This window comes from Anabas testudineus, chromosome 11, assembly GCF_900324465.2.
Source record: "Anabas testudineus chromosome 11, fAnaTes1.2, whole genome shotgun sequence".
Taxonomy (NCBI): domain Eukaryota; kingdom Metazoa; phylum Chordata; class Actinopteri; order Anabantiformes; family Anabantidae; genus Anabas; species Anabas testudineus.
In genome coordinates, this window is record NC_046620.1 from 5,280,670 (window position 1) to 5,292,966 (window position 12,297).

Sequence of the window (12,297 nt, forward strand, 5' to 3'; positions counted from 1 at the left end):
CAGGAAACGACTTCAAGTTTAACGTTAACAGTTTACCAGACTCTCTAAACCCCTGAGTCCTGACACTGATCGTCTTCGTCTCAACTCCAACTCTCCACAGTGTCGGAGAATCACATGCCGGCAGAAGGACATGTCTGTACATATCCCCGCTGCTCCTACCGTTAGCATGACCAGGGCTCAGTGTCCAGAAAATTCAAATTAACCACCAAAGCAAGCAATAAGCTCATAAATAAGACAGACGTACCTACTGAGTAGATCAAACGTAACCACAATCCCCCAACATCGCTATTAATTACACAGATTAGCATAAAGTGTAGGGGTTAACAATATTTGCCTGCAGTTAGCATGTTAGCATCACTCGGTTTTCAAGTTTAACACTATTCTGTAACATTTATGGAAGTAATACGACTCTTGTTTAACAGTTTATAGTTCTGTCTAACCATCTGTAAATTTAGCTGTAGTTAGGATGAGCCAAAAACTCCGATGATTGTGGATTTCAACTGTAACTTCGTGTTTGATTGCCAGCGTACGATGTGAGACGCTACTCACCGCCATGTTGGATCACTAGAAGAGGACGTTACGTTTCCGGCGAGAAACATTTATAGTGCGGTGTTCACTGCAATTAGGGTTGAAGAAACATCAGAGGGCGAGAGTTCCGGTTAAGTCCAAAGCGTAATAACACAATAACAATGAGGAAAATGATTTCATTCTATTATTCTGTTTTTATTATATTATTATGTTAATATATTTCAGTTTTATACAGTGTTTATTTGTAGAACTGTGAGAATTATGTGATTACAAGGGCGGGTTTAAGGGCACAGATGTAAAGAAGGGAACACATTTGTCATATTAGTAAAATTATGTTGAGAACAAGAACATTTGTTAAGACAAAGAACAAGGATTGTTTACACCCCTTAAACTGTTTTTAAACAGCATTTAATCCTGTTTGCTCCGTATGCTTTTGTCACTTTTAGCAATCTTTTTAATACTCCCTGTTTATTATTATATTTTACACCAACATAAAGCAACAGTGGGTTCAATTTCAATTTATTCAGGAAAATCTATTATTGTTATATTTTACAATAGTACATAATATACAGAATTTTACAACATTACAACACAAGATCCAAAAAGAAAATTATGAAAACAAATAATAATAATAACTTATTCCCTTGGTTAAATTCTTGGGGACTGGCCGCCACATTTAAAGCACCAAGGGATCAGGGTTCAGTGTCTTCTACAGGGACACTTACACACAGACAAGCATAAAAACAGTAACAGAAATAATAAGAATATAAGAAATAATAAGGAATAATGTGCAAAAAATCTCTTTTTTCTTTTCAATCTAATTAAAAGAAAACACAGCAAATCTACATAAAAGTTCTAAAATCATTATTTCATTTGAGTCAAAGTACAGAAACCCAATGTGTGTCTTTTAGCATCACTATTATTAAATTAAATAAAAGAAATGAATGGATAATACTGCCTGCTATTTGGTTTCATCTCATTTATTTACTTCATATTAACTTTATTTGCTTCATTAAGTGTGCATCCTCATCTTCTGTTATTTAAACAAGAAATATGAAACAAATGCATAAAGCTGCAACAAATACTAGTGACACTAGTTGATTCGTAAACTGCAGGGACTGAGCAGCAGGTTTTGGATTCAGTTGTTTGCCATTGGTCTCTTCCAAGAAGCTCACTGCTCTCAGTGGTGAATCAAGAGCTGGAGGCTTCAGCAGGGGCAGGCCCTCCTTCCTCTGCTCCTCCAGGGCGTTGACGAGGAAAGCCAGGGATTTGCGGGGGAAGACGGATGCAGAGAAGAGGTTGCAATGGGGGACGAAGAAGTGAGGGAGGTCGCCACTGCGAGCGTGCTCCTCCAGAGCCCCGAGGAGGTGCAGAAAGCACTGAGGGAGCTGCTTACGAGTCCACATGTTGTCACTGAACCTGACAGACAGGATGCAGGGAAAAGAAGATAAGGTGCAGAACTATTATCACTATAACACCTCAAAAGTACATTGACTACTACTACTTGACATATTTACTCAACACCTCCAGGTTCTACAGTTTCCAGTCATACTATGATAATGATTAAATGATGCTGGTAATAAGGACGAGAACCTGATGGACAGTGTGTGGAGGAAGGCGGTCTTCCCGTGGTACGAGCAGAGATCCTCTAGCTCTTTGGGAAAGCGTTGTTTCAGAGCCTCGATCAGAGATTTCAGGAGCATCAGTGACTGCTTCCTGTGAGAAAGAAGATGAAATCATCTATTACAATTACATTCTCTGACAAGAATACTATTCTTGTAGAGAAAGATAGTAAAAGTAGTTAGTAATTACAGTAATTACTGTAAGGGTGGAAAAGTAAATGCTACTTATGCTACTTAATTATTTACTTAAGTGCTAAGTAGAGCTTAAGTTTTTTTTACATTATATAAACAATTCCTTTTTCTGCAACTTCATACTTCAACGTCACTACATTTCCAAGGCAAGTATTGTACTTTTACTGCACTAAATTTAGCCGATTACTACAAAAAGTAAACTACTATAATATTCATTTATGTGAAATGAGTATTCTGCATAAAAGTACAAATTACTTGTGGTAATTTAAGTACTTTTTGCACTAATTGTTTTGTAGCATTTTGAATGCAGTACTTTTACTTGTGTATTTCTACCTTTTAGTATTGCTAATTTTACTTACTGAAATGATCTGAATCCTTCTTCCACTATTTTATTACTGCATGTTGACTCCAGTGGTGCAAAATGTACTCAGACCTACTTCATGCATGTATATTTATTAGACCTTCTGACTAAAAGCATGTGCTGTCACCATATTTGTAGTGATTCTGTGTCCACTTTGGTCATTTTTCATTTCTTCCTGGTTATTTTATGTCTAATTTGTGTCTTCACGTCTATTTTTGAGCAGATGTCACCAAACAGTGAACAATCGTCAACACAAACTCTTCAATATGAATCAAAAATCACAGCTTCTCACCGGCAGCATTTTGTGATGTAAGTCTCACAGCAGGTTTTTGTGTGGCCATGTTTTGTGATCATTTCCTTCTCCATGATGGAGAAAGAAATCCTCCAGCTCTCTGCAAAAGAAAAAACACAACAAACAGCCTCAAAAACGAGCTTCAGCTCGTGAAACATGATTCAGTGATTTTATCTAAAATTACAACAAACTGTGCAGTTTTTAATAGACAATAAAAAGATTATAATTATTGATGCATTACTGTGTAAAGACTTTAAAAACTGTGGCTCTGGTTATAATCACTTTATGTACACACTAATCTATAATAAGATGCTACTACTTTTACTATTATTGACTATATTTTGAAACCAGATCCTACACCTGCACAGGTTGTTGACTGAAATTCGTCTCACCTTTGGCGTCTTCGCCGAGTTTTCGTCCTTTGAGTCTTTTTGGGACAAAGACACAGGGTAAACTCTTGATTTTTTGGCGACCCTTCCTCCCCAGCCAGTTGTCCACATCTGGGCCGTCACGGACGCCTTGTGGCCATCCCTGACTGTCGTGAACCTCCAAGAGGAACACAGACAAATGTCAAAAGTCACTTAATTGAGTGGACTGCTCCTGTCTTCACTTTAATCAAAAGAAGCCCAGACACCATGCGTGTGGATGATTTAATGTAGGTAAAGTTCTAGTACTGCTCAGACTGGTCTGTCATGACATTCAGTAAGTGGACAGATAAAATAATCACCATCAGAGCAGGAACCAAGTCCACAGACATCAGCTCGTCCGTGTTGTTCCCGATCCTGCACAGAGACAAAGTCACAGCTGGAGAAGTCGGACGCTTCCTGTTCACCTTCCAGCAAAACTGTTTATCAGGCACTGGAAACGAGGAACAGAGTCAACAGAGCTGAAATCATTCCTCCTGTTTTAGAGAATTCTTCTCTGATACTTTCAGCAGCAAAAAAGCAGAAAGCAGACAGAGAAACTTAGTGATTGACCTGAAAAGATTGAAGCTGATAATAAAAAAACAACCTGTGTAGGTCTTGAGGAACTTGCGGACCAGCTCATACATCGCATTCAGGATCTTGCTCGAAGATATGGTGAGCTGGTTCTCCAGGAGAAAGGCCTGTATGGGGCTCCGAGTAGGCCGGTTAAGATCGAGCCGGTAGAAGAGGCCTCCGTCCAGCTTGGTCATGGTGAGGAGTGAGGGAGCCTGAAGCTTCAGCATCATGTCGAACTCATCAGGGCTGTGGATCTGAGGCAGGAGCACACAGATTAAACAACACGTGGAGTTCATTGTCTTTTACAACAGTAAAACCTGAACTTCCTTTTGGTTATTCAGTGTCTCTGAGTGTTTGTTTTTCATTGTGTCTGCAGAGGCCTGTTGACTCTTTGGACCCCTGGTCTTGTACCCTGTAGTGTCACGACCTCACCTTTACGTTCTCAAAGTAGCTGCCGCTGCTCAGGAATTCAGCGGACTGGAAGAAAGGCTGATCCGTGCTGTTCTTCAGGAATTTCAGCAGGTTTTCACGGAAATCGTTGACCACCTGTGCCGCCCAGCTGCGAGCTGCCTTCCGGATTTTGAGCTCTTTAGCGCGTTGTTTAATCAAGTTGGCCAACTCTGGAGAAATGGGGGTCAAACATTCGTCCTCTGTGAAGTGAGACATACGTTGAGGATGAAACTGTAGCTGCTAGAAGGTTGATTGACATATAAAACAGACAAGAGCAGTGAATGGTAACTCTCTTTGTTTATTCTCCATATAAGAAACTAATCACTTTAAAATTGAACTGGTAGTGAAACCTTTCCTGCTGCATCACCTGGTTGTTGATTCTGATGATTCAGCCTTCTTCTTACTTCTGGTAAACCACCTACAGGACTCAACTTTCCTTTTTTCTCCCATTTTTCACCAAGGCCCAAATTTCGGTCTTTTCCGTCCATGATTTACTCGGCAACAACGATTCAGCTGCAGAGAAGTTAGAGACTGTTAAAGATTGAGTCTTTAGTTTGAAAGGTTTTAGACAGTGGGGTCCAGAAGTCTACTTTAGTGTAGCTCCTGTGTTATCTGTGGTCTATCATCCTTCTTCTTGTATCCAGTAAACTTTCAGTTTCATTTCAGTGAAATCTGAGAGTTTTGACTTCCTGCTCCTAAAACCTCTTCAGCAATCACCTGCTGTTGCTCAATTCCACCTACAGGCTGGTTTTATTTTTACAACCGAACATATGAAGGTGTTTATCTCTGGAAATGAACGACCTCACAACTGCTGATTGCTCAGATGAGATTCAAAGTCTCTTTGTTTAGTTGTTTTCTAAGTTAAACAAAAAATGTCTGAACAAAACTGGACTAGACTTTATTTTATCATCTGCAGGCCCAGAGAAAATGGGTTTTTAGTTGAGTCCTTATATTAGATTATAATATATTATATTTAAAATGTGGTACTTTTACCACGGTACTAGTACAACTTTATAGGCAAATACTTTGTGTCTTATGAATGATTCATCGTAAAACATTACAGAGAACGATGCAGGATGTTGATGCAATCAGACAGTTTACGATGTAAGTTTTGTATTTTCACTACATCTCAGAGTCAAATGTCATCATTTTACTACATTTACCTGATAGTGAGATGGTCACCAGTTACTGTTCAACTCCAGATTAATAACATAAAATACAGAAGACCACAAACTACCAAGCAGTAAATTATAAATTATAAACATTGTATGAGCCGTTAAAATAAGCTCCATCCAGCTGTAACATTAAAGTGCTGAACACTTCAATGCACCAGTGATTAGAATTAAATAATTTCATATTGATAGATGATAACACAAGCTGCATACTTTTACTGTTGGTATTACAAGTAATGTGGAGCTAATAGTATTTTCCTTAAGTACCACACTGAATGCAGAATCTTTCTTCACTGTACTAATGATACTTTAATTTAAATAAATGATCTGAGAACTGATGTAAACCATTAAAATAAACCATTAAATCCTAGAATAAATCCGGACAGACAGATTTGTGTCTGTCAGGTGTGACTCACCTGCTCGAGAAGCGTCTGCTGCCAGTGAAGGTGGTGGCTGTTGTGTATCCTTCTTATATCCAGAACACTTTCAGTTTTACAACCATGAAATTCTACCTCGGGATCATGGCCAACTCCTCCCACCTCATTCTCAGTGATTATCTTTCTCCGATTAAATGTTCCAAAGACTTAAAAAGGATTAAAGGTACCTGCTATTGCTTCATTTCACGAAGAGTCACAGGCTCCTACGCATCTCACTACTTCCGCCTTGGGTTATTAAAATAGGGCACACTGCAAAATGTGTGCACGCATTTTACCTGGTTAACTGGTTTTACTGTTGATGTTATTGTTATGTTTTACAGCACACACCTTAAAACCAAAACTTATCACCACTGCTTGCAGACGTTGATTAAAACTAACTGGGATGATAAGGCTTCGACTCACTCACTAACTAAGGCATGAGTTTACACATGCATCATATTTCCATGACCATGACCTTTTATCTCCGTGTGATTTAAAGAACTAAACTGGTCACCAGCATTTTGACCTTTCTGTGCTTTGCTGCTTCACGTCTCAAGCAGTTTGTCAATAAAATATAAAATAACAAAACACCAGCTTTTGGCAATGTTGAAGATTTTTATTGTTTTGGCTTCAATTTAATCATAATGTTAGTTTCCCCTAAAAGACACAAGCCTTCCTTTCCTGCGGAAACTTTTGCGATGGGTTTTAATCAGCATAAGCCAGTCCTTGAGTAGAGAGCTCTGCCTCAGAGAAGACGGTGCTGGGTGCCAGGGGAGAAGAGGAGATGGAGCGGCCCGCTGCTGCTGAGACGTGACATGTTGTTGGACGTCCTGCATGAGAATTCATTTCTTCTTCTCGGCCTTCTGTGCAGACTTGGTGACCTTTCCACCGGAGGCGACCTTCTTCTCTACGGACTTGATGACGCCAACGGCCACAGTCTGCCTCATGTCACGTACAGCAAAGCGACCTGAGAGGGAGAAATGGACGAAAAAATTAAAGTTAAAGTCTATAAATCTTTGTTTGTTCATGCGAGAACAATTACAGACTGCAGCTCGGAGAAAAAAGATAAACTGTATTAATAACAAAGATAAAACTCACCCAGAGGAGGATACTGGGAGAAGCTCTCAACACACATGGGTTTTCCAGGCACCATGGTAATGATGGCAGCGTCTCCGGACTTGAGAGCCTTTGGGTTGTCCTCAAGCTTCTTGCCGGAACGACGGTCGATCTTCTCCTTGAGCTCGCTGAATTTGCAGGCGATGTGAGCGGTGTGGCAGTCCAGCACGGGGGCGTAACCCTGCGCGATCTGGCCGGGGTGGTTCAGGATGATGACCTGTGCAGGGAGGTTAAAGAGTCTGGACTTGGTGGTGCTGGATTCCTCTCAATCTCTGAGGCTACGTATTTATTCTGTGTAGCATGAAAATGCATCTAGATATTTCCATTTATGCTTAGACTCTTGATCTCAGCATAGATTTGTCTGTTTGTGCCACAGTTTAAGAGGGGCCACAATCCAGACCCAAGATTTTAATAGGTAGACATCATTTCAGTATGAATTTTAAATATTGCCCAAAAATGTGGGTGAAATAAACAAAATACTTGTTTTGCTGAATTCTGTTTAGGATTTGAGTAAAATTGCAAACATTTCTAAACATTTCTAGTAATAGTAAACACTGTTATTTAAGGAATAATTAGAGAACATGAAGGTCAAAAGACTTTTTTAGTTGCGGTTTCCACCATCAATGTTTAAAATCTGGGTCAACACGAGTTCCTCCTCCTATATTTTCTTCTCCTTCCTCGTCGTGGGACTTACCTGAGCAGTGAAGTTATCAGCCGCCATTGGGGGGTCGTTCTTGCTGTCACCAGCTACGTTTCCACGACGGATTTCCTTGACGGAGACGTTCTTGACGTTGAAGCCGACGTTGTCGCCAGGAAGAGCTTCGGGCAGAGACTCGTGGTGCATCTCCACAGACTTCACCTCAGTGGTCAGGTTGGGGGGAGCAAAGGTGACGACCATACCGGGCTTCAGGATACCGGTCTCAACACGGCCGACGGGGACAGTTCCAATACCTGAGAGTGATCAGGAGGAAATGTGTTTTAAAAATTCTCTTCATGGTAACTTAAAAAAAGGCTGTAGTAGGTACAGGTCTATTTAAAGTACAGTACACTAACAGTGTAAAGTATTTACAAGCTGAAAGGATCCACTCCCACAATTTGCACATATTTGTTTTAAACAATTTCATAAATATGTTGATTTAATTCAGTCTGTCTATTAAGTACTGAACTATTACAAATGTACTGACGACATACAGACTTCTCCAGAAAGTAGTGAGCTCCTAGTGCGGCTCAAGTGAGGTTGTTGGATTTTCTATATAATTCTTACCGCCGATTTTGTAGACGTCCTGCAGGGGCAGACGCAGGGGCTTGTCGGTGGGGCGAGTCGGGGGCAGGATGGAGTCTAGAGCCTCCAGCAGGGTAGTACCAGTGGCACCACCCTCCTTACGCTCGATCTTCCAGCCCTTGAACCAGCTCATCTGAAATGGAGAATTCAGACCCAGAGAGGGGAAGAATCATGATTTTAATAATTAAATGAAATGTCAATGTTTTATACACCTCTACTCCACTAAAAGAGTTCATTCACAGCATTATATCAAAGTTCTGTACAACAACAAACACTGTGTGCTGACTTCACCTTGTCACTGGCCTCCAGCATGTTGTCTCCGTGCCATCCAGAGATGGGGACAAAGGCAACAGTGGCGGGGTTGTAACCGATCTTCTTGATGTAGGCGCTCACTTCCTTGGTGATCTCCTCAAAGCGTTTCTGGCTGTAAGGGGGCTCAGTGGAGTCCATCTTGTTGACTCCAACAATGAGCTGCTTTACACCCAGGGTGTAGGCCAGCAGGGCGTGCTCGCGGGTCTGGCCGTTCTTGGAGATACCAGCCTCGAACTCACCAACACCAGCAGCAACAATCAGCACAGCGCAGTCAGCCTAGAAGAAAGACTTAAGTAAAACACGTGCAAACACGTGTAAAATGTCACAAGTCATTTAAAAAAAGACTATAAGGGGTTCTTTTACCTGAGAGGTACCAGTGATCATGTTCTTGATGAAGTCCCTGTGTCCGGGGGCATCAATGATGGTCACGTAGTACTTGCTGGTCTCAAACTTCCATAGAGCAATGTCAATGGTGATACCACGCTCACGCTCGGCCTTCAGCTTGTCCAGCACCCAGGCGTACTTGAAGGAGCCTTTTCCCATCTGATGTAGTTACATCAGCAGAAAATAAAGGGAAATAAATAAATGTATGAATTTCTCATAAAAGTGAAAAACAAGTAAATGCACAGAAGATTCTTCTCAACAGAACAGAGATTACCAAAATTACCAAAAAAAAAAACAGTATTTGGGATATAATTTATACATCTATTGTAACAGAACTGTTGAGACCTACATTTACCAGTTTGTTAACCCCAGATGTGCCAAGTGTCACACATTAGCCCTTCGTCTACCGTCAGTTTCTAAATCTGTGCTCACTGTAAATATCACACTGACACATCACACACACAGCAGTCATGTTATAACCTCTTTTATATGTGACGTTTCTCTGTGCATCAGTGTTAGAATATGAGCATTGACAAAACAAAATATCATTTAACACTGGCTAGGTTTCCTGGTTTTGATTGCGAAATATACAATAAGAATAAGAAAGACAATAATCCTGCCAAGAATTCAGTCTCTGGAAGTTGAGTCATGTCAGCTGCACTTCTTTCTTGATGACTCGACTTCCAGAGACTCACAGAGCAAATTTGGAAACTGAAAGTATTCATGGTCATTACACAGCCTTAGTGTTATGTCATGCAAATCTACCCATTTACATCTTGGTTTGGTTTCCAACAGGAAGTCCTCATATTTGAACATGAGTTATGTAATATGAAGTTATTATAATTCACCAGGTAATAATTTAACGTCTCCACTTTGTGCAGATTGTTCATATTCATGTAGTCTGGAGCTCCAACTAATAATTATTTTCATTATACTACTGATTAATCAGGTAATATTGAAAATAATTAACTTTTTAGTGTAAGTGTTTGAATAGTTTCTAATCATATATGACAGAGGTAACGAAGAAGGCTGGAATCAAAGAATATCTGCCACTATTTTATTATTTTAGCTTCTGAAATAACTAACAAGATTAATAAATCTACTGTAGTGTATTTATACTAAAACCTTCTAAATGAAGTATCCATGGAAAATAAAGTGCTATTGAAGCAGTTTTACAGATATTTAAGTCGAGTTTCCTCCTTTTGTAAATTTACTGACGTAGTTTAGTTAAATAGAAATGTAACTGTACTTTGAATGAGTATTTTTCTGAATGCAACTTTATTTTTTTAATCCTTATCTGAGAGAAATAATAGTGTACGTTTAGCTGAGAGTTTTACATATAAACTACAGACCTAAGGTTGCTTTATTAAGACAGTAAATACAAGTAGGGGTGAAATGATCAATAAATCCTCTAATCTGTAAATGCAAATCACCTTTTTACCAACCAAGAAGTAATGTTTATGCCTTTTCTTCAGGATAAATTCATTTTCTGGATCAGGTTTGTTCACATTCTCCAACAGCAGATGGCAGTTTTAGTCCACTAGTATCAGCTGGATCCACCCCACCCGTTTTCCCAACACTCCTAACAACAACACAACATTATCCTGAGCGGTTTGTTGTTTATTAATAATAAATTTCTCCTGAAAACCGACCTCTGCGGCCTCTTTCTCGAACTTCTCGATGGTTCTCTTGTCGATTCCTCCGCACTTGTAGATCAGATGGCCGGTGGTGGTGGACTTGCCGGAGTCGACATGGCCAATGACCACGATGTTGATGTGGGTCTTTTCCTTTCCCATTTTGATTTACTAGTTGTAAACGACATTTGGAGAAATTATATTGACTTTATTATTTAATAAATCAGGCTTTCATGTGTCCCACACACGGTGAGTCCGTCCGGCCATTACGACTCCAATCATGTTAATTACAATTAGCCTTAGTTGACCATCGTTTAATAAAACAATTTAAAAACCATTATGAGCAAATTGCAGCTTTAAAGAAGTCTTTAAGTGGCGTGGAGTTATGGCAAATTTCCCCACGACAACCAGGAAACGCAACACACAACGAGTATTATGTTGTGTGGTTTATTTCTACCGTTTGACAACTGCGACATTAGCAGGTAGCTAACATTAGCTGGTGCGTTCACGTCATCTTGTAAAAACCCAGTCACTAGGAGCAACCGGGTGGTGAAACCGGTCATTTTGAGTCTCCTCACTTTAGTTTGACAAATCCACGGAGAATTTGATTCATTAACAAAAAAAAATGTGTTAAATTGTTGGGAGAACGGCTGAAAAGATACTTGCGAATAATTAAACATATCGATTGACCTCTGAGTATTTATTTCATTCAACATTACGTGAATGCAGCATGAAATCGCACAATTGGGGCGCCCTACCCGTCAATACGCGGCTAATCTAGGTTTACAGCGTCAAAGACAAAATAGTTATTTCATATAAAAGTGTAATTTGTTCACGCCGCAGGAAAGTGACACCGGTGACTCATGCACCATGTGCTCGACACCGGCTATTCGGCCTCCATGTTGCGCCGGGAACGCACGGCCGCCATGTTAGCAACTGGTGCAAGCGCGCACCCCGAACACTGTAACCACCATTGAGGTGGAGAGCGCGTTCACGAGGGCAGATCGAGACACCATGACTGGCAGAAACTGAAATCTGACAATTCATTCCATGGTTAACATTTAGCCCAGCATTTATAAAATCCCAGGATTATTAGGATTCAATAATGGAGCCAAACAGATCACAACATGCCACAAAGACGTTTGGACAACAAATCCAAAAAGGTGAGCACGCATGTTTGGACATTTTCAGAGTTGCCAAGTTAAAAACCTTCAAATTGTGAAGCAGCATCTGCAGTTTAAATTCTGGGAGTCCTAGCTCAGACCACAATGTGCCCATTTTAAATTCCCCTGCCTTAAATACTCCAGATTATTGTGTGAACACGCATTCCAGTTATTAAAATTCACTGACCTGTACCCAGCAACTAAAAAGACGTCCCCTGATTTGGACCGGAGAGAAAAAGGACAGAGTGTGATCCGTCCGGAGTTTTTATAGGAACCACACGAGAGGGAGGGCTGCATTTGCTCTTGTTGCTGTCACACTAAAAATAAGGGGTGCTATTGGCTGGGATGGCATAACTCCTATCTATGTGATTGGATGTCAAGTGCATCACTGAA

General features: G+C 40.3%; 2 protein-coding genes across 2 annotated transcripts; both read right to left on the reverse strand.

The window, feature by feature from the left end:
- Nucleotides 1-1,031: 1,031 nt before the first annotated feature.
- On the reverse strand, nt 1,032-6,272 carry LOC113153491 (cyclic GMP-AMP synthase). The gene is made up of 9 exons (XM_026347139.1): nt 6,014-6,272; nt 4,793-4,938; nt 4,408-4,625; nt 4,007-4,229; nt 3,723-3,853; nt 3,388-3,541; nt 2,996-3,095; nt 2,122-2,244; nt 1,032-1,947 (listed from the first exon to the last, which is right to left on the reverse strand). Exons 2-9 carry the CDS (start codon nt 4,911-4,913, stop codon nt 1,569-1,571), a joined length of 1,449 nt encoding a protein of 482 aa, XP_026202924.1. The 5' UTR covers nt 4,914-4,938; nt 6,014-6,272; the 3' UTR covers nt 1,032-1,568.
- A 418-nt stretch (nt 6,273-6,690) lies between these two features.
- Nucleotides 6,691-12,219, reverse strand: eef1a1l2 (eukaryotic translation elongation factor 1 alpha 1, like 2). The gene is made up of 8 exons (XM_026347140.1): nt 12,092-12,219; nt 10,760-10,912; nt 9,087-9,266; nt 8,703-8,999; nt 8,394-8,544; nt 7,824-8,080; nt 7,112-7,346; nt 6,691-6,980 (listed from the first exon to the last, which is right to left on the reverse strand). The coding sequence occupies exons 2-8, from the start codon at nt 10,901-10,903 to the stop codon at nt 6,856-6,858; spliced, it is 1,389 nt and encodes a 462-aa protein (XP_026202925.1). The 5' UTR covers nt 10,904-10,912; nt 12,092-12,219; the 3' UTR covers nt 6,691-6,855.
- Nucleotides 12,220-12,297: the final 78 nt, after the last annotated feature.